At 38.7% G+C, this 22,269-nt stretch overlaps 3 protein-coding genes across 5 annotated transcripts; 2 read left to right on the top strand and 1 right to left on the bottom strand.

Annotated features, from left to right (window-relative positions):
* The first annotated feature begins 781 nt into the window (after window positions 1-781).
* On the top strand, window positions 782-1,981 carry LOC125496612 (uncharacterized). The gene has a single exon (XM_048642116.1). The coding sequence runs from the start codon at window positions 782-784 to the stop codon at window positions 1,979-1,981; it is 1,200 nt and encodes a 399-aa protein (XP_048498073.1).
* Window positions 1,982-2,185: 204 nt separating this feature from the next.
* On the top strand, window positions 2,186-3,067 carry LOC104907649 (uncharacterized). The gene has a single exon (XM_019252643.1). It carries the CDS (start codon window positions 2,186-2,188, stop codon window positions 3,065-3,067), a length of 882 nt encoding a protein of 293 aa, XP_019108188.1.
* Window positions 3,068-11,900: 8,833 nt separating this feature from the next.
* Window positions 11,901-16,989, bottom strand: LOC104899058 (uncharacterized). Of its 3 annotated transcripts, none has more exons than XM_048643053.2 (4): window positions 16,507-16,989; window positions 16,189-16,392; window positions 15,663-15,753; window positions 11,901-12,141 (listed from the first exon to the last, which is right to left on the bottom strand). In XM_048643053.2, exons 1-4 carry the CDS (start codon window positions 16,520-16,522, stop codon window positions 12,129-12,131), a joined length of 324 nt encoding a protein of 107 aa, XP_048499010.1. In that variant the 5' UTR covers window positions 16,523-16,989; the 3' UTR covers window positions 11,901-12,128. The 3 variants fall into 3 exon arrangements, 2 of the variants coding, with proteins under 2 accessions (XP_048499010.1, XP_057250255.1); XM_057394272.1 differs by having other exon boundaries at window positions 11,901-12,117; XR_008969031.1 differs by lacking the exon at window positions 15,663-15,753.
* Window positions 16,990-22,269: the final 5,280 nt, after the last annotated feature.

The following is a 22,269-nucleotide window of genomic DNA, read 5'->3' as shown; positions in this document are numbered from 1 at the left end:
TTGGAAAAAAAATTGCCCCGTTTTTTTTTAAAAAAATTAAAAAATATTTTAGATATTAGATATATACTATATGCGTGTGAAATAAAACATGAAAGAAGCATGTGTCCCAGTGGTTTTGTGTCTCATGGGCCGCGGGATTTGGAGTTTGAGGTCCGAGGTTCGAAACCTCGTACAACCTTTTTTTTTTTTAACCCTTCTCATTTCTTTTCCCCCACACCCCAGCCAACATTTTCCATTCTCCTCCCAAACCAAAACCCTAACTACTAACTCCCTAGCAGCGACCCAAAGTCACATCTGATCTGCCGTCTGCCGACTGACCAGCCGCCATCGACGCTGCGACGACGGCCCACGACCAGTCCCCACCGCGACGCCGACCAGCAGCCAGCAGGTAGTTCCCGAACCCAGTTTTATTGTTTTTCAATTTAATTATGAATGTGGACTTTGGATTGTGAAATTGTTACTTGTTAGTATTACTTATTTACTTAGCACTTAGCCACTTACTCAATATTCAATTACTCATAGAATGAATTTGTTGCTTTATGAATTTTAGATTTGAATGTTCAATGAATGAATGTGAATTGTGGACTTTGGAGTTTGGATTGTGATTTGTGAATGTTGAATAAATTTTCAATGAATGAATGTGGATTGTGGATTGTGGATTGTAGATTGTAGATTGTAGATTGTGGATGAATGAATGATTAATGTGAGTGAACTTTGTAGTGTTTAGACTCATGGAGTTGAAATTTCTTGCTTGTGTTATTGTGTAGATTGTATTGTGACTATGAAGGGTTTAGAATTTTTTTGGAAAGATCGTGCGGGAAACAAGTCACAAAAATCATCCACTTGTTCTTCTCCTAGTTCAAGAGAACCTCTAAATCCAATACAAGAAGGTGGAATTCGTGATAATGAGCCCTCAACATCCATACCACCACTTCAAAGTACACCACAAAGAGAAGATAATTCAAATGCTAGTACCGATGATCACACTTATGATGTTGATCTTCTTCCACATGACCCCGGAAAAAGAATCCCAATCTTGGCATTCCCATCAAATGAACAAGATGCCGTGAGGAGAGGATACATAGCCCAAAAACGTTGTGCCCCACTCTTACATGAATTTCCTCAAAGAGAGATAGGAGGTATGCGTCGTTTTAATGTTACTTGGTTTAATAAGTATGATTGGCTTGAATATAGTGTTGAAAAAGATGCGGCTTTTTGCTTTGTGTGCTATTTGTTCAAAGACAAAATCAAGTCTTTGGGGACACATGATTGCTTTGTTAATGGAGGCTTTAGAGGTTGGAACAAAACTGAAAGATTTGAAATGCATGTTGGGGATCTAAATAGTTCTCATAATAAAGCTAGAGAAAAATTTGATTTTTTCACTAAGCCAAAGTCGTCTGTGATTGAGTCATTTAGCTCTTATACTGCAGAAGCTCAGATCCTTTATAAATCTCGCTTGACATATTCATTGAAATGTCTAAGGTTTCTTTTGGGTCAAGGGTTAGCATGTCGTGGACATGATGAAAGTAACGTCTCGGATAACAAAGGGAACTTTCTTGCACTTCTAACATGGTTTGCTGAAAATAATAGTGATGTGAGCAAAGTTGTCTTAGGTAATGCTCTAGGGAACAATACCATGACTTCTCCTATGATCCAAAAGGACCTTATTAACTCTTGTGCAAAAGAAACTACTAGGCTTCTTATTGATGATATTGGGGGTGATTATTTTGGAATACTAGCTGATGAATCTAGTGATGTGTCTCAAAAAGAACAAATGGCCCTTTGCTTGCGTTATGTTAATAAAAAAGGGAAAATAAGTGAGAGATCTCTTGTAATTGTGCATGTTAAGGATACCATGGCGTTGACATTAAAAAATGCAATTGAAACTTTGCTTATGGATCATTCATTGAGTTTGTCTGCAGTTCGTGGTCAAGGTTATGACGGGGCTAGTAATATGAGGGGTGAGATAAACGGTTGCTAAAGATAATGATGATTGTATTTGGCTCTTTGAGCAACTTGGAATTTTATTGAACGTTATTGGAGTTTCCTGCAAAAGAAGGGAGATGATTCGGGAGTTAGAAGCTCAAGAAGTTCTAGAGGCATTAGATTTAGGTGAAATTGAGAGTGGACAAGGATTAAACCAAGGATTGAAATTGGAGCAAGTAAGGGTAATAAAGAGGATCGTATGAAAGCTATTGCTATTATGTCAACATTTGAGTCATTTGAGTTTGTTTTCATGTTACACTTGATGTCAGAAATATTTGGACAAACGGAAAAATTATGTCAAGCATTGCAAAGAGGGGACCAAGATATTGTTAATGCCATGTCATTTGTCTCTTTAACTAAGGATCGATTGCAAAAGTTAAGAGACCATGGATGGGAAAGATTTTTGGAGATGGTTACTTCTTTTTGTGCTAAAAATGAGATTGATGTTGTTGATATGAATGATTTGTACATTCCTCGTGGAAGATCAAAACGCTTCTTTGCCAAAGTTCCAAATCTTCATCGTTTTCGGGTTGAAATGTTTCTAAGTGTTATTGATTTGCAACTTCAAGAGCTTAACAATAGGTTTGATGAGAAAAATATGGAGTTGCTTATATGTATGTCTTGCTTGAATCCTATCAATTCATTTGAGGCCTTTGATACACAAAAGTGGCTTAGGCTTGCCGAGTTTTATCCAAAAGAGTTCCCATGTAATGATATGACAACACTTCGACATGAACTTCAATATTTTTATGATGACATGAAAAAAGAAGCAAGGTTTGGAGGAGTGAATGATATTAATGAACTTTCTATGATGCTTGTTGAAACAAAAAAGCATCATTCTTATAAACTAGTTTACTTGCTCATAATACTAGTATTAATTCTTCCGGTGGCAACGGCAAGTGTGGAACGAGTCTTCACTTCAATGACTTATGTGAAGAACAAATTGCGGAATAGTATGGGTGATCAACTATTGAATGATAGCTTAGTCACATTTCTTGAGAGAGATCTTTTTGTTCAAGTTAGTGATGATGATGTATTAAAATGTTTTCAAAGTATGAAAACTCGTAGGATGCTTCTGTAATTTTTTTTTTATTGATGTAATGTAATGAATTAACATTCTATTTAGCTATTGTAGTTTGATATTTAAATTAATGAATTGAACTTTGATTGAATGAATGTATTTTTTTTACCGGCTCCGAACCCATAGGGTTGGAATCGTGGATACGCCACTGCTCATAACTGGTTTAATATGCAGAGTAAGATTTTTCATTATCGTCGACATCACAAAATCAACAGGTTTACAGGTGTACTTCAATTCTTTTTCTTCTTCTTTGTATCTCGGTTGATTTACAATAGGAAGCAAGATATTTTTTTTTTGATTACTTGAGTTCCGTATTCATCATCAAAATCATGGAATCAATTTCTTTACTAGCTGCTTGTCTGCTTTTTTTTTTTTTTTTTTTTGTTTTGTTTTGTTTTGCAAGGGTTTCAATAGGGAGTTAATGGTGGGGGGTTTTTTGGGTTTTGTTTTGTTTCAAGTTCATCAATGGAGGTCAAACACTTTAAAGATTGTTTATTTCTTATTGTTCTCCAAATCTTCAACTTGTTCTGTTGCATGAGTACGTGATATTTGCTTCCCATCATTTGTGTTGACCTGCGTATTTGCGTCCTCTCAGATTTTCGTATGATCAGTGCAGCGCAAATACTTCTTCGATCTTGATATATATATATACATATATATTTTGTCCTTTGTATGATTAATGTGCAGCAGCTGCACCATGCAGCAGCAGCACTAACATTACTTTGATTTCTTTATTCCCTAGCGTCCTCATCACCAAAGATACAAAAGAATGGTCTTCGCTTGACATTGTCGTGTGTTTGTCGGTTTAATTTTTTATTTTTTTAATGTTATGATGAATATGATATCGCACAACTCTGGGGAAGTATATCACTTTAGGTTTTCTTTTAGTTTGTATAATCAATTGTGAATTCATACCTACGTGTGTCAACATGAATTTGTTTAGTATATGTACAACCACCAGTATATGGTCACGCAGCCTTTAGTACTTCTCCTTTAAATAATTTTTTTTTTCCCCAAAGTTTCATGAGTGTGCAATTGTAACTGTGAAGTATCTCTAAATGAATTTCTTTACTTTGTCAAAATCATGATAGCTTACCGTAATTTGCATGGTCATATGATCAGCAATACAACTCACATCCGGTAAGTTATATGTTTTCTTTTTGTTGCAATACCAATAAGCCTATTTTGTTTCACACTTTTTTTTGTTACGTGAGTGTGTGTATTTTCTTATAACAAGGTTAGGTCTTAACATACTTTATTTGACTTGCAGTACATCATATTTTGTGAGATACTGAACTTCTAGACTATCTTTGAAGCGTTGCAGAAGCTCAAGACTAGTGAGGTGATGATTTTGTTACACCCTTTTTGTCTAGAATATTTTATCTTTATATTATTTTTTTTGTGCATGTGTACCCGTGTAATTTTATTTTTGTGTGTGTGTATGACAGGTTCACTTGAAGACGAAGACGAAGGCGGGGATTCCGTCGTGATAGGCCACATGTCTTTAGCACTGTGAGCCTGTCAGGGGTGTTATTCATATGTCTTTAGCACTGCGACACTGACACCTCCAGACAGTCCCTTGAAGACGAAGACGAAGGCGGGGATTCCGTCGTGATGGGCCACATGTCTTTAGCACTGTGAGCCTGTCAGGGGTGTTATTCATATGTCTTTAGCACTGCGACACTGACACCTCCAGACAGTCCCTTGAAGACGAAGATGAAGGCGGGGATTCCGTCGTGATGGGCCACATGTCTTTAGCACTGTGAGCCTGTCAGGGGTGTTATTCATATGTCTTTAGCACTGCGATACTGACACCTCCAGACAGTCCCTTGAAGACGAAGATGAAGGCGGGGATTCCGTCGTGATGGGCCACATGTCTTTAGTACTGTGAGCCTGTCAGGGGTGTTATTCATATATCTTTAGCACTACGACACTGACACCTCCAGACAGTCCCTTGAAGACGAAGACAAAGGCAGGGATTCCGTCGTGATGGCCCTCATATCTTTAGCACTGGAGCCTGTCAGGGGTGTTATTCATATGTCTTTAGCACTTCGACACTGACACCTCCAGACAGTCCCTTGAAGACGAAGACGAAGGCAGGGATTCCGTCGTGATGGGCCACATGTCTTTAACACTGTGAGCCTGTCAGGGGTGTTATTCATATGTCTTTAGCACTGTGACACGGACACCTCCAGACAGTCCCTTGAAGACGAAGACGAGGGCAGGGATTCTGTCGTGATGGGTGACATGTCTTAAGCACTGTGAGCCTGTCAGGGGCGTTATTCATATGTCTTTAGCACTGCGACACTGACACCTCCAGACAGTCCCTTGAAGATAGTCGGTCTCACCCTCAAGGTATTTTGTGTAGCCCATGATTTTTTTCTTTTGTCAAATGATTGTTCATTAACCCAAGAATTGCTTTTGTTTTGATTTCGTCCTTCACTATTTGCATTCTTAAGGGCTAGGAGTTAGGAACTTTTTTTTTTTGTTGCTTCGTCGTTCACAGTTTATACTCTTGCGGGCCAGGAGTATACATTTATTTTTGTTTTTGATTTTTTGTTTCGCCGTACACAGTTTATACTCTTGCGGGCCAGGAGTATTACAATTTTTGAATAATTTTTTTTTTTTCGTGGTGTGGCTGCACTCGAGTAATTTTTATGTTACCCTAGCTGCCTACGTACTTGTAAAATATCAACAAATTGCTTTTACAAGATCAAGCCAACTTAGTTCAAATGCACGTATGTTTCTTTCAACATATGTAGTTTATCCTCTTGCTTAGGAGTTAACGATGCTCTTACTTTTCATGAGTAGTAGCGCTTTAGAAACTTGCCGTTGATAGGCCCACCCGTAATCTGTCAGCGTCAACAATTTTATAGGCCCCATTAGTGTACACCTCTTTGACAACTATGGACCATCCCATTTAGAACGAATTTACTTCCCGTCTTGCAGAAATAATGATGGTCTCTTAATTGCTAGGACCATGTCTCCAATTGAAAGGACGGGTCGAACTTTCTTATTGAAAGCGCGTGAAGGCGAGCTTGGTAGACTCAGATTTTTGTTGTGCTTGGAGTCTTTTTTCGTCAAGCGCCTCCAACTCAGCAAGTCGGAGTTTATCATTTTCATCAGAGTCAAGCCTTCCTGTATGGAATTCGCAATGATGGAATTTGAAGTTCCAAGGGGAGAACAGCCTCAACGCCATACACCAACGATTATGGGGTTGATTGTGTTGCTGATTTATATGTCGTTCTGTATGCCCATAAAGCTTCCCCTATTCTTTCGTGCCAATCTCGTTTGGACTTGGCGACCACTTTGCTCAATAAACTACAAAGTGTCTTGTTGAAAGCTTCAGCTAAACCATTCGCAAGTGCATTGTACATTGATGATCTATGTTGTGTGAACTTAAACTTCTCACATAAGTTTTTCATCAACTTATTGTAAAATGGTTTCCATTGTCCGTGACAATTCGTTGGGGTACACCATATCTGTAGATGATGTGAGTACGAATGAAGTCAACAACATTTTCTTTTTTCACTTCACGTAGGGGGATGGCTTGCCCACTTAGAAAAATAATCAGTCGCTGCCAAAATATATGCTTGTCCAGCAGATGACTTTGGTGTAATTGGGCCAACTACATCGAGTCCCCATGCTTCAAATGGCCAGGATGCGACTGTGGTGGTGCAATGGCTCTGGAGGTTGATGAATGAAGTTAGCGTGAAATTGGCAGCTTCACATTTCTTTGCATAGTCCATGCTATCTTGTACCATGGTTGGCCAATAGTAACCCATTCTTTTAATACGTCATGAGTTTTGGACCAGACTGATGAGCGCCACAGACTCCAGAGTGAGCTTCCTCCATGGTTTGTTTTGCTTCTTCATCTCCAAGACATCTTAACCAAAGACCATGAAAGGATCGTCGATAGAGAGTCCCCTTATAATATATAAACGTGAGGCTCGACGACGAATCTCTGTCTTATGTTTTGGATCACTTGGCAATTTTTATGTTCCAAATAATCGATAATTGGTTGACGCCAATCTTCTTTGTCGATTTGATAGACAGAGATTATGTCGACTTCTTCAGCATATTCGTCAACACCATCGTCATCAGGAGTAACAACCATTGTTTGCAAACGGGTACATCATTCTTTCTTCTGCCCCAGTGCCAAAGTGGCTGCAAGCCCAGCTAGGCGTCAGCCATCTTGTTGGCACTCCTTGGAACATGTTCTAATTGACGGTATCGAGTTTGTCAAGCAATTGTGATGCTTGCCTTTGAAAGGGATTAAATCATTCTTTTTACTTCATATTCACCTGACAGTTGTTTTAGGACCAATTGGGAGTCCCCGTGAATGTCTAAATCTCTAAGTCCCATTTCGATTGCCATTTGGAGGCCTATTATGAGTGCTTGGTACTCAGCCATATTATTGGAGCACAGTTGAGTTAGCAAAAAGAGTATGGCAGTATACACTTTTCTGGAGAAATGAAGACAACTCCAGCTCCCGCACCGTCATGACGAGCGGCACCGTCAAAGTACATTTTCCATAGTGGGAGTATTTCAATGAAAAACACGTCTTCACCTGGCAAATCGTCTGATATCTCCCATTCTGCAGGGACTGGGTGGTCCGTGAAAAAAACTGCTATCGCTTGCCCCTTGACACCCTTTTGCGGAACATACACAATGTCATATTGTTTCAAAGCATAGCCCACTTTGCAAGTCTGCCAGACAACACGGGCCTTGAGAGAATGTATTTTATTGGGTCAGACCTTGAGATGACATGCATTGTATGTGCTTGCATGTAATGTCATAATTTTTGGATTGCAAAAATCAAAGCAAGGCAAATTTTTTCAATGGGGAAGTAATTCAATTCAGCACCCACCAAAGTTCGGCTTAAATAATAAAGAGCTGTCTCCTTACGATCTTCTTGCTCTTGAGCACACATTGCCCCCAGGGATCGCTCCTGCGCTGCGATATAAAGGATGAGTGGTTTCCCTTTTATTGGTGCCCCCAAGACGGGGGGAGAAGACAAATACTTCTTGATACTTTCGAAGGCCTTTTTACATGAGTCATCCCATTTGAATGGGGCATCCTTTTTCATGAGATGACTAAAAGGATGACATCTGCCTGCCAAATTGGAAATAAACCTTCGAATGTAAGCGAGACGCCCTTGGAGGCCACGCAACTCCTTAGGTTCTTAGGTTCAGGCATCTCTTGGATGGCCTTAATCTTTGCTTGATCAATTTCAATGCCCCTGTGCCTACAATGAAGCCTAGAAACTTTCCTGAGGTGACGCCGAAAGCGCACTTGAGAGGGTTCATCTTTAATTTCCATTTTCGCAATCTTTCGAAGACTTGACGAAGGTCATGTAAATGATTCTCCTTCTTCTTAGACTTTACCACCAAGTCGTCTACGTAGCATTCCACAATTTGATGCATCATATCTTCGAAAATTTTCTGCATTGCACGCTGATACGTAGCTCCGGCATTTTTCAAGCCGAAAGGCATAACTTTGTAACAAAATATCCCTTTAGGGGTACGAAATGCAGTTGCTTCTTGATCTTCAGGAGCCACGTGGATTTGATTGTATCCAGCTGTACAATCCATAAATGACAAAGCCTCATGACCAGTGGTAGCATCAATCATGATTTCCGTTACGGGGAGTGGGAAATCATCCTTTGGACACGCCTCATTCAAATCGCGGAAGTCCACACAAACTCGTAACTGTCCATTTTTCTTTCGTACTGGCACAATGTTTGCTATCCAAGTAGGGTACTTGACTTCACGAATAAATCCTGCATCAATGAGCTTGTTTACTTCTGCCTCAATTTCAGGAATTAGTTCTGGCCTGAAACGTCTTTGAGATTGCTTCTTTGGACTGACACCCTTTTGATGGTAAACGATGGACAACGACTTTCGGTCAGTCCTGGCATCTCCTTATAGCTCCATGCAAATACGTCTTTATAGTCAGAGAGTAACATGGAATATTTTTGTTCTTCCGGTAGGGTAAGAGAAGCGCTGACGTAGACAGGGCGTGGCTCTTCTTGAGTTCCAAGGTTTAACTCTTTTAACTCATCAACGGTGGCTTGCCCCCCATCTTCAAGAGTTTTAGGAGCCTCATTTGTTTCCATCTCCTCGTCACTTTCAGGAGCCTCATGCCCTGTGATATGGTTTGAAGAAACAAATTCAACATCCTTTTCTTTTTCTTGACTAGGCGAACTCCTTTGATTTGTTAACACTATGACACGACCTTTGGCTTTCAAAGGTGTATGTTCAATGATGTCTACCACCTGTGTACGCCTCATGCGAGATGGAATAACACTTTGAGGTGCGTCCTCGCCTTTGACTTCATCTTTCCTCTTGTGATGCGACTTTGTACTGACTGTCTTGGACTCTTGGTTGTTTATCATTGAGTCGATGCGCCAAGACGTTTAAAGACAATGCTTCTTCTTAGAGAATCGAGAATTTTAAGGGTGTTGTGTTTTTGGTTTCACACCTTCATTTAGCTCGTTCCACCAAGTCTGTCAAAACCGATGTATGGTTCTTTATGACAGCGACTGTATTTGATCAAAGACCGATATTTTTTGCTGGGTCGCACCTTCTTCACCCTCATGTTCTTCGACTTCCTCCATAGTAATATATTGTGAGAAGAGGTTGTCCCTCTACGCCGTGCGGAAATTTTGATGGGTGTTGGAGCTTCAAATCCCAAACCAACTTTAGTCAGACGTACCTCAACGCCATATTCTTGTAATTTCTTTTGTGTGTCATTGATTCCATGAGGCTCAACCTCAATAACATTTCCCATGGACGCTGGATTTTCGAAGTCATAACCAGAGTTCGCCAAGAGCTTATAAGCGTTTGGGTCAAATTTACCCTTCTTAAGCCATTTTCTCCTAGATTGATCAACAGATTCCGATGTCGGAGGCTTAGCAATTTGATTGTGGTTGGCTCTGGGCAAAAGGAACAACCACTTCTTGCTTTAAACATTGAAGAGTAGTCTCATCTACTCCCTTTTCTTCCTTTGGCCCTACTTTCATGACCTGATGCCCTGCAAAAGGTGATTCTCCTTCTTTACGACGTGATTTAGGAATATATCGCAAAACTGTAGTAGTTACTGAATTCTTTAATGCTTTAAGGGGTTGAGCAACAACTTCTTCTTTTACCTTTTCGTTGTATTTTTGTTGTTGCATCTCAGTGCTGGTTGACTCCCTAGAGCTTGATGATGATGGAATGTCACCATTTTTGTTTGTACCCCTTTTCCCCGTTGAAGAAATTTTAGGTGGCAACATTTCACTCGAGGGTTCTTCATCTTCAAAAAACTTAGCATCGGCAAAGTACAAATCTGTCATGCTAAAGGGTTTTACATCTCCATTTATTTTCTTCTCTCCTCATCAATAAAATTTCAGACATTGATGAAGGGTTGATGCGACTACCCCATTTTCGTGTAACCATGGTCGTCCAAGCAACATTTTATATGACGTCTTTGTATCTATAACATGGAAGAGAGTAGATGATGTTAACTCTCCCATCACAAGGTTAAGACGTATTATACCTATGGCACGCTGACTGTTCAAATTGAACCCCTGGATCATTAGACGACTATCAGAAAGATCTTCCATAGTAATCCCCAAATCAATCATGGTGGACTTTGGCATGATGTTGACAGCTGAACCTCCATCCACTAAGATACGATTCACTCTCTGGCCAAAAATATAACCAGCAACGAACAAGGGTCGGTTGTGAGGTTTTGAACCCAACAATAAGTCTTCATCAGTGAAGGCCAAGGCAAAATTACATGACGTACATTTAGCCGAACTTTCTATTGGCTCTCCCGCATCTTTCACTTTGACAAGGTATAGTTCTGGATGCTGAAGTGCAAGAGCCACCTATCGACACATTTCTCGAGGCAAATGAAAGATCTGCCTCCATCCCATGCGTGTAGGAAGAGCTTCTAAGATAGATAATATCTTTGCATCTATCTCTGACCCTGAATGTTGAACAATCACTTTAACAGAGACTTCATTTTCTTTAACCTTCTCTTGATCTCCCTCTTCTTCTTTTTCTTCATTATTCTCAATGAATGAGGTAGCATTAACAGTAACAGTAGTAAAGTAATCTTCAGGAAAGAATTCTTCCAAGATCACAGGAGTAAGTGGGTCTTGTTCAAGTAAGTCAATTGGCAATACTTGTTGTTTAGTATGCTTTTTTGACGTTTTCTTTTCTTTCGAGCGTCTTGAGCTTTTCCTTTTTTGGTGCTTCTTCTTACGACAAGCAACCTTTGGTTGAGGCTTCGACTATCGTCTAGGTCTCCTTCTAGTGACTAACGTCCACCCTTCATCATCCACTTCTTGTTGGTTGCTAGTTGGGCTATTGTTCTCAACAAATGGCACCTCATCAACTTGAAGAACTAGTCACAACACATGTACAATTACTGGCTCCAGACTCCCAAACTGCAGAGTTTGAGCCTCCCAATAGGAATCTAACATTGCAGAGGCGTGATTAGCTTCGACAACATTGCAAGTTGCATGATTCTCTCCTTGAGTCCTAGGCTTTATACCTTGTAAAATATAAAGCAAGTCCAAATCCATCCCTTGAATGCAAATCTCAACAACAGAGACTTCAGTCAGGCGATCTTTACACTCTAGACTCAATGCGCGCCAACGATTGATGTAATCGATGACTGGCTCATCCTTCCACTGGTGAGTCTTAGTTAGTTCAGTCATACTGACAATACGTCTAGTGCTATAGAACCTGTTCAGGAATTCCTCCTCCATTTGTGTAACAGCCCGCACTTCCGAGTTGCTAACTAATCACACTTAAGATACACTAAACACAATCAACACATAACAATCCTCGAATTTACATTTATTCACAGCGGAAACAAAACCTATAAAAATGATTCTGGATCTGTGGGTCAGGGGCCCACAACATAACAACTTGAAAATCAAATAACAGATTACAAATACTTCCAAACGCATCGAACTTTAACCTCAGTTCACCATCTCAAAACATAAAAATCTTCTTCTTGATCAATAATCATATTCCAAGTCCTCGACATCAACCCTGCAAAATCACTAACAATGAACCCTGCCCCCACCAGGACAGGTTCCAAGAACAAAATCAGAAAAACTGAGTACACACACTGTCCAACCAGAAATTCATTTTAGTGGCTTAAAATATAGTTGTGCGGTTTATTACTCGTCAAGTGGAACAATCCCAAACTTCAAAAATACTTAAAATCAAATAGTTAGAAAAGTCTTTATTACGACACCAAGAACCCTTAACTAGAAGTCTGATAAAGAGTACTCATACATATACTACAGATAATAAGTTCTTTGCCATAAGGACAAATTTCAACAACAGTTGAATACATAAGCTCATCCCAAAACCCCATTTTTGGTGGCTTAAGACCATTCATACACAATTCATGCTAGAATTCGGCATGCTTCACAAGTAAGCTGCTTGCTTAAAAATTTCAGGATTACTATCCTTGCACAATCGCATTAAAGTAAGAATTTTTATCATGAAGATCACCACTTAGATCATTCAAACCCCTTTGGGTCTATAGCATTTAATTTCTTTGGGTAAAGCGAACACGAATAGAGAGGGGTCCTTACACAAGGAGCCGACTGTCTCTAAGCTAATGGAGGTCGTCACCCCACCGTTTAAATATTTATGCTTGCAAGCCTTAACCAGGACATGTCCCATTTTTATTATCTGCTGGACTTCACCCACCCAGCGAGGGTTCGAAAGGAGATCACCCATCCTCCAAGGGTTGTTGTTCATACCGTACCTTATTTGGTATCGGCCTTTACCCACTTGTATCCATAGTTTATTTAATAAATAGTTTAAATGCACAGTTTATCAATTCACACGTGTTCCAAAGAACACATATTTATCCATGAAGAGGAAAAGAATCACAACTACTATGGTGTTGCTAATCATTGCAAGACTTGGATCTTCTTTTGAAATCTTTTGTTTTACGTCAACAATTTCACATATTAGTTACGTGTAAAGATATAAGGAAATAATCAATTCTTTACTGCTTGTAAAAGTCGTATAGGCACTTAGTGTGCTCATTTAAACTTTACCAAAAGGGTTGAGTTAACTTGAACATTTGGAACTTTTGTCAAAATAATTACAGCAAAAATACTGAACTTAAAATGAACATAACTTCCTGCTCGGTACTTCGAATTAGGAATTTCCAAAACTTAACCTCAATAATTTTTGGGTCATGACTCTCAAAGGAACAATACCCTCCATAAACATATTGAATCTCGCTCCATTATTGTTTACTTTCCCCATAAAACAATAACTAAATCATAATGCTTATTTTCTCAATAACACAAACTTATATCTTTCAAAACTTTACTCTTGTTCTTAATTCGTATCGCATACTCAATTCCAAAGTGTATCAACGACTTAAACTTCCATCCGTAAATTAATATAAAACAAAACAAAGTTGAAATGTAATTAACAATCCAAAATACCTGAACCTCAATAATCTTATTATAACACAACTCGAACTCAAATAATCTCACTTACCTAAATATTCTTTTAAAGGAAGTAATATACATAAAACGTATTCGAAATCAAATGTCTCTCCGCAGTCGAACCCATAACATAATCAAAATGTAAAATATGTTTCTCAAAGACTTATAAGATAATTAACTATAATCGAGACCCAATTCTAAGCTCGTGCGATTAACCTGTAATATTTTACTTGTAGACTATAAGGTATCCTCAACATGTTTTGGCAATTCCCTTCATCATAATAGTTTCTCTTTGTACTTGGACTTCCGTCTTTAACTTATAGCATCTAAACTATAGCATTCCAAAATTCTCATGATATGAATTTTCCCCTTAAAGGTTTTCTTATTCCCAATACATGAACTTTCATTGCCAGAATATAACCTTATTACATTATCATAAATCACCTACAATTACTATGAAAATATCTCACTCCATATTTCCCAATACTCCACTCGTTGTCCTCATCCTTCTCAAATTTATAATTCACAACCATACGTCCCCATGTATTTGTACTGAAAGCTCATATTAGCTTAACACCATACGCTTAGTATTGTCATTATATAACTTTAATTACCATGCTCTCTATTATCTAGATTTATATTTTTCTTTCCAATATCCATTTTCATAATCTTACTCATCCAATAGACGAAATTATGCTCCAAACTCTTTTACTTGACCCCTTTGCGGATATGATCTTTTATTACATAAGTATTGTAAATTATATCTCTCTAATCGATACTTCTCTAAACCACCACCAAGATTGGATCCTTTATTTCACTGATACGACATTCATATCTCAAATCCTACACATCCTCTGAACTCACAAACCTCTTAACAACTCCATTAACTCATAAATTAATATTTGACCTTTGAAATTCAATCCAATTTACTATTCCCTAACTATCTAATCTAGTCCACACATAACATCTTCATTCTTAGTTAGAACCTCCCAACAATTACTTCATCCTTCAATTATGACATCACAAATCTTCATTCTTACATAATCAAGCTCCATATGTTTTTCGGAAATATCATCGAGTGATACCATTCAGCCTTGTTTATACGCCATAAGTGAATCTTGGAATATTTGACTACTTCTAATAATATCCTCAAAACGACAATTGTATTTCTTAAACAGAACTTCACAAGTACCCATCTCACAGCAAACTCATTCTAACTTAGATTCCAAACTCCATATAACATAATTCATCCATGATATTCTGTAAAGATATAACTTGTTTCACTAGACTTACGTGTTTCCAAACTTAAATCCGAAAATAATGTTCATTAAATTGACCCAAATTGAGAGACTTTTTCCTATGAGAACTTCTTCATAAAAATTTAAAGGAGTAAGATCCTCCCCGTCATTAATAGAACTAGAAAACCTGATTTATAATTTACGAGTCCATATTTGCTCATAACTCCAGTCATAATTTTCAAAGTTCATGATCATATATAATCAAAATCTCAAACCATAATAAAGAGTTTTTCATACTTTCAAATTCCATATAAACTTATATCACAATATTTTCACAATTGTTTAAACCTGAAATTTTAACTCAACATCCTTGATCAAAATTCCTTTCTTTTTCTCTGAAACTTTCAAATATAACTATAGTTTAAATCGAAAGCAAGTTCATAATATATCGAGTCGACGTCCCGCTTAGTTCATAAATCGGAGTACTTGTTGTAAAACCATTTATATAGTTAGATATACTAAAGATCCTTGCTTTAATTCTCATAGCTACACTTTCATATAAAAGATCAACTTACTAAGCATAAGAAGCTTATTATAAATTCGATGTGGAAACAAGTAGGTTTAATAATATCACACATCGATATTATTGAAGGATTCAACTACCTCCAATCAGTTCTTCATAAAAATATCACTCAGTAAAACTCATCACATAAAAGCTTTCGCTCTAGCTTAAAACCAAATATGTAGTTAACAACTCTTGTAAACACAGAATAACACTTTGAATAATTTTGTATTATATAAAAGGCTTATTAAGCTCAGCACATGAAATCACATAAAACACGAATATAGATTCAAAGGTGGAAGGACATGTGTGTACCTTGAAACAATTCCAAATAATTCGACATTCTGGATAACCACTATAGCTCGAACTTCATAATTTATCTCCATATACATACTCCAACAACGACCTCAAAACAATAACAACAATCATTAACCATCCTCACAACAATTTAGATAAACAAATTGAATTACTCATACTTTCTAAGCTCTTCCATGAACTAACCACCACAACTTTATATACAACCCATTCTACTAATCCAACTCACAACATCAATTTCATCTCTAACAAATCATTCTGATTTCAGAGAGTATTATCAAACAACATAATTTATAAAAATCAGTTTTTATAAACTTACTTAAGGGCTTACTTCATATTAGAAGCTTCAATCCAATAAGAAAGATAAAATTTCAATCTTTAAGTTTAACAACTCTTATCATAACTATATTTGCTAATCAATAACAAAATTAGAACCAAGTTTATTTCTAAAATGAATATAAAATCAATTGCACCACACTTGAATTGGAATCAAAGGAGATGGGAATTAAGAAAAATTAGCTTATACCTTCATATGGAAAGGAATACCAACAATGGCAGCAACAAGGCAACAAGTTAGCAATGACAACATGGGCAAACAAGCCAACCACGACAGCAACGCAACACAAAGTACAACAGCAGTGCTGAACTTGTGTGAGGCGTAACTCATAGCTCCGAACTCCAAATTGAGCGATTTTTGTGCTCAAATTCATTAGCTCGAAGTGATCTACAACTTTGATTCAGAAAAAAGAGTAAAATTGGATTGCATGTTATAGATAATTGAGGAAACAGATTGTCAGAATAAAAACAGAGGAGAGAGAAATGAAGGTAGCAACACCAAACTTACAAAGATCATAACTCATAGCTCCAAACCCGAATCAAGTGATTTTTGTGCCAAAATTCATTAGCTCGAAGTTATCTACAACTTTGATTCAGCAACAAAGAGCAAAAGATTGATTGCATGTTGTAGATAATTGGGGTAACAGATTGTCGGAATAAAAACAAAGGAGAGAGAAATGAAGGTAGCAACACCAAACTTGCAAAGACCATAACTCATAGCTCCGATCTCCAAATCAAGTGATTTTTGGGTCTAAGTTCAATACCTTTTCGAGATCTACAACTTTGATTCAATAAGTTTGGGTAAATTCCGAATCTAAAATGAAGAAATTGAGCATGCACAGTACGGGGTATAAAATCAGAGGAGAGAGAAAATTGAGGTTTTGGGGTTTTATTTTTGTTTTAAGGTTTCTCCCAATTCTTAACCACTTGGGTAATTAAACTGAAATCTTGAAGAGAATAATTGATCAATGGAAAATAATACACTTTGGCACTTGATTGAGAAGTTATGAAGAGGAGAGAGTGATGCTTTAGCATCTAAAGTAGATGACTCAAGGAGAGATAAATTGTAATTAAAAATGGATTTCTCTTTATTTCAAAGCTTGAAATCCTTAACTCAATATCTCTATTATATAAAATCCATACTAACTTATTTGTGCTTAGAACTTACTTTGGACGATAAAAAAAATAATTCTCAAAGTAATTTCTTTTACTAATATGAACATAGCTAACTTTGACTAAAACGTGTCTGAAAATATAAGCTATTATACTTATCAAATCTCATTTATAAAGTCGTTATTAAACCTGCTTAAAATATAGGCTATTACAATTTGATCCCAACTGTCGATGGATTGTGAGGGTAAATCAGTGTACCAGTCAAAGGCCATGCCTTTAAGAGAACGAACGAATTGTTTGACCAGGAAATCATCTGTGGTACCAGCATTATTGCATGTTTCCACAAAGTGAGCAATGTGTTGCTTAGGATTTCCTTTCCCATCGAAATGCTGGAACTTGGGGGCTGATAGCCAAGTGGCATATGCAGCTTGTCAATTCTTTTGGTATAAGGCTTTATATACCGATGACTGCCTTGAGAACTTTACCCGAGTTGATTTTTGATAGCGTGAGCTACTAATAACTCAAGTTGTCGAGCTGTGGGTGGGCGGCGATCGTCTTCACCACTATCGCCTTCGCTTTCACCCCTATATATCCAATCTTGATGCTGCGTCGCCCCCCTCAAGTTTCTTGTTGAGGGCAGCAATTTGCTCATTTTGGAGTCAGATTTGAGCATCTTTTTCTTCTCATCTTCATTAATTTTTGGAGTAGGCTATTCATTTCAGCAAGTTGTTCCTCAACTGTCTTAGCCGAAGTCACCATAACAGCAGCAGTGTTTGACTGAGAGAAGTAAGGGTTCCTCTAAGTCGATAATCTTTAGGTGATGAGTCAACAATGTCATCACTTGTCTCATCGTCACTCCCCACATTGAGTGGGTCAAAGAGAGGGCTAGTGTGGACAGTCAGTCTGTCTGACTTATCAGATGAGAGTTGCTTCCATATTTGAGAAGCAATCAATGATGGCTCACGTTCAGCCAAAGCGATTGAGCCAAACACAGGGGTTTCACGCTCCTTGTATGAGCCATGCACGACAGATGATTCAGTAGTAGTAGGCTTAGAGAGCTTTCTTGGCCTAGTAGGAACGTTCGCACTTCGGAGCTTTGCAGCGGCGGCAACAATAGCAGCCTTCTTCATTCCTCTGGTGCGAAAACCAAGAGTCATATCATCCATATAATCACCCAACGTTACATTCGTGTGGTGTCAGCAGAGTTTTCAGAAGATTGAGAGATGTTCTTCTTGAGGCCATTTCTCAGATTTGTTGTTGATGACGAAAAGAGATGAGAGGCAGAGTAGTCCCACGAGCGTGCCAAAATCTGTATACACAAAATTTCGAGTCGAAATAAATAAGACGAGAAACAAAGTAACAAAGAAATTATATTTCAATAAATGTATTGAGTACAATCTCTGTAAATAATTTATAATGAAAATTAAACTAAGTCCTCTGATTTTGTTTCGTAGCTTGAGAATGACACATATTGGTGTCGACGTGGAGTTGAATGTAGACTGACCTGTTGTCAACGTCAACCTGAGTTTGAGTGTGGGATGACGTTTCATCTCAAGGTCTGACCCAATAAAATACATTCTCTCAAGGCCCGTGTTGTCTGGCACACTTGCAAAGTGGGCTACGCTTTTGAAACAATATGACATTGTGTATGTTCCGCAAAAGGTTGTCAAGGGGAAAGCGATAGCAGATTTTTTCGCGGACCACCCAGTCCCTGCAGAAGGGGAGATATCAGACGATTTGCCAGGTGAAGACGTGTTTTTCATTGAAATACTCCCACCTTGGAAAATGTACTTTGACGGCGCCGCTCGTCATGACGGTGCGGGAGCTGGAGTTGTCTTTTGTGCTAACTCAACTGTGCTCAAATAATATGACTGAGTACCAAGCACTCATAATAGGCCTCCAAATGGCAATCGAAATGGGACTTAGAGATTTAGACATTCACGGGGACTCCCAATTGGTCTTAAAACAACTGTCAGGTGAATATGAAGTCAAAAAGAATAATCTAATCCCTTATCAAAGGCAAGCATCACAATTGCTTGACAAATTCGATACCGTCAAGTTAGAACATGTTCCAAGGAGTGCCAACAAGATGGCTGACGTGCTAGCTGGGCTTGCAGCCACTTTGGCACTGGGGCAGAAGAAAGAATGAATGTATCCGTTTGCAAACAATGGGTTGTTACTCCTGATGACGATGGTGTTGACGAATATGCTGAAGAAGTCGACATAATCTCTGTCTATCAAATCGACGAAGAAGATTGGCGTCAACCAATTATTGATTATTTGGAACATGAAAAATTGCCAAGTGATCCAAAACATAAGACAAAGATTCGTCGTCGAGCCTCACGGTTTATATATTATAAGGGGACTCTCTATCGACGATCCTTTCATGGTCTTTGGTTAAGATGTCTTGGAGATGAAGAAGCAAAACAAACCATGGAGGAAGCTCACTCTGGAGTCTGTGGCGCTCATCAGTCAGGTCCAAAACTACATGACCGTATTAAAAGAATGGGTTACTATTGGCCAACCGTGGTACAAGATAGCATGGACTATGCAAAGAAATGTGAAGCTCGCCAATTTCACGCTAACTTCATTCATCAACCTCCAGAGCCATTGCACCCCACAGTCGCATCCTGGCCATTTGAAGCATGGGGACTTGACGTAGTCGGCCCAATTACACCAAAGTCATCTGCTGGACAAGCGTATATTTTGGCAGCGACTGATTATTTTTCTAAGTGGGCAGAAGCCATCCCCCTACGTGAAGTGAAAAAAGAAAATGTTGTTGACTACATTCGTACTCACATCATCTATAGATATGGTGTATCCCAACGAATTGTCACGGACAATGGAACACCATTTTACAATAAGTTGATGAAAAACTTATGTGAGAAGTTTAAATTCACACAACATAGATCATCCATGTACAATGCACCTGCGAATGGTTAGCTGAAGCGTTCAACAAGTCACTTTGTAGTTTATTGAGCAAAGTGGTTGCGAAGTCCAAACGTGATTGGGATGAAAGAATAGGGGAAGCATTATGGGCATATAGAACGACATATGAATCAGCCACACAGTCAACCCCATACTCGTTCGTGTATGGCATTGAGGCCGTTCTCCCCCTGGAATTTCAAATTCCATCATTGCGAATTGCCATACAAGAAGGCTTGACCTCTGATGAAAATGATAAACTCCGACTTAGAGTTGGAGGCGCTTGACGAAAAAAGACTCCAAGCACAACAAAAATCTGAGTGCTACCAAGCTTGCCTGTCACGCGCTTTCAATAAGAAAGTTCGACCCCGCTCCTTTCAAGTTGGAGACATGGTCCTAGCAATTAAGAGATCCATCATTATTTTTTGCAAGACGGGAAGTAAATTCAGTTCTAAATGGGATGGTCCATACGTTGTCAAAGAGGTGTACACTAATGGGGCCTATAAAATTGTTGACGCTGACGGATTACGGGTGGGGCCTATCAACGACAAGTTTTTGAAGCCCTACTACTCTTGAAAAGTAAGAGCATCGTTAACTCATAAGCAAGAGGATAAACTGCATATGTTGAAAGAAACATACGTGCATTGGAACTACGCTGGCTTGATGAACAATCATTTGACAAAACAAATAATCATTTGACAAAACAAATAATCATGGGCTACACAACATACCTTGAGGGTGAGTCTGATTGTCTTCAAGGGACTGTCTGGAGGTCTCAGTGTCGCAGTGCTAAAGACATATGAATAACACCTCTAACATGCTCACAGTGCTAAAGACATGTGGCCCATCACGACGGAATCCCCCGCCTTCGTCTTCGTCTTCAAGGGACTGTCTGGAGGTGTCAGTGTCGCAGTGCTAAAGACATATGAATAACACCCATGACAGGCTCACAGTGCTAAAGGCATGTGGCCCATCACGACGGAATCCCCGCCTTCGTCTTTGTCTTCAAGGGACTGTCTGGAGGTGTCAGTGTCGCAGTGCTAAAAACATATGAATAACACCCCTGACATGCTCACAGTGCTAAAGACATGTGGCCCATCACGACGGAATCCCCGCCTTCGTCTTCGTCTTCAAGGGACTGTCTGGAGGTGTCACTGTCGTAGTGCTAAAGACATATGAGTAACACCCCTGACAGGCTCACAGTGCTAAAGACATGTGGCCCATCACGACGAAGTCCCCATCTTCAAGTGAACCTGTCATACACACACACACAAAAATACACGGGTACACATGCACAAAAAAATAATATACTAATAAAATATTCTAGACAAAAAGGGTGTAACAAAATCATCACCTCACTAGTCTTGAGCTTCTGCAACGCTTCAAAGATAGTCTAGAAGTTCAGTATCTCACAAAATATGATGTGCTGCAAGTCAAACAAAGTAGTTCAAGACCTAATTGTGCCAAAAAAAAAATGCACACTCACATAGGAAAAAAAAAGGGTGTGAAACAAAGAGACTAAATAGGGGCAACAAGATAAATCACCGAAATTCAAACTGAAAAGGTGAAATTCAGAAGTCCATTAATGAAACAAAAAATATATATATAACTTGCAAGATGCGGGTTGTATAGTTGTTCTTCTCAAGAACTTTGAATTGGTGTTGCCTAGTACCGTAGTACGAATAAGGCTGCATGCAATACTAAGTGGATTCCTACTGGTTACATATATCACACGCAGATGTTGGCGTGTAGAGCCAGGTCACCTGCTTGGTGTTGCATTATACAACAAGTCAAACCAAGTGCACACCGGGTATGCGAGTCTATAGCAAATAAACTGCAGTACATCATACAGTCCAGAAAAAAAAAAAAAAAAAAAACAAATTACAAAGTCTCAGTTCTCTCTCCTCCAAACATACAAACCCTCTGCCATACAAACAAAAAAAAAGGCAAGGCACAAACTGAGTAACATGTATATAATAATCACCGGTAGAAGAAAAAAGGGTGCAACAAGTTTTTGGTTTGTTAAGCATGGATATTATGAAAAAAAAGGGGTGCGAAGATTGAAACTTACTGGACGTAGAGTTGTGAGAAGGCTCGAGTCTTAATTTTCGGGCGACGCAGTACTGCTATATATTCTGAAAGAAGTAGAGGAAGTGCCTGAAATCAGTGATCACGGATATGGGGTTCTTGGGGATTTATTTATTTATAGCCTACAGGCTAATAGGATATCAAG

This window comes from Beta vulgaris, chromosome 4 (assembly GCF_026745355.1).
Source record: "Beta vulgaris subsp. vulgaris cultivar EL10 chromosome 4, EL10.2, whole genome shotgun sequence".
NCBI lineage: Eukaryota > Viridiplantae > Streptophyta > Magnoliopsida > Caryophyllales > Amaranthaceae > Beta > Beta vulgaris.
The sequence above is the reverse complement of the archived record's forward strand: the minus strand, read 5'-3'. Positions and strand labels throughout refer to the sequence as shown.

Bases quoted from the DNA above. Each gene is read 5' to 3' on its own strand.
- LOC125496612 (XM_048642116.1), top strand. From the start codon at position 782: ATGAAGGGTTTAGAATTTTTTTGGAAAGATCGTGCGGGAAACAAGTCA.
- LOC104907649 (XM_019252643.1), top strand. From the start codon at position 2,186: ATGAAAGCTATTGCTATTATGTCAACATTTGAGTCATTTGAGTTTGTT.
- LOC104899058 (XM_057394272.1), bottom strand. The intron at 15,754-16,188 runs GTATAAGCTAAT...TATTGTTTTGAG, and splicing joins GTATTCCTTTCCATATGAAG to GTCGTTGTTGGAGTATGTAT. The intron at 12,118-15,662 runs GTACACACATGT...GTGATTTTGCAG, and splicing joins TTATTTGGAATTGTTTCAAG to GGTTGATGTCGAGGACTTGG.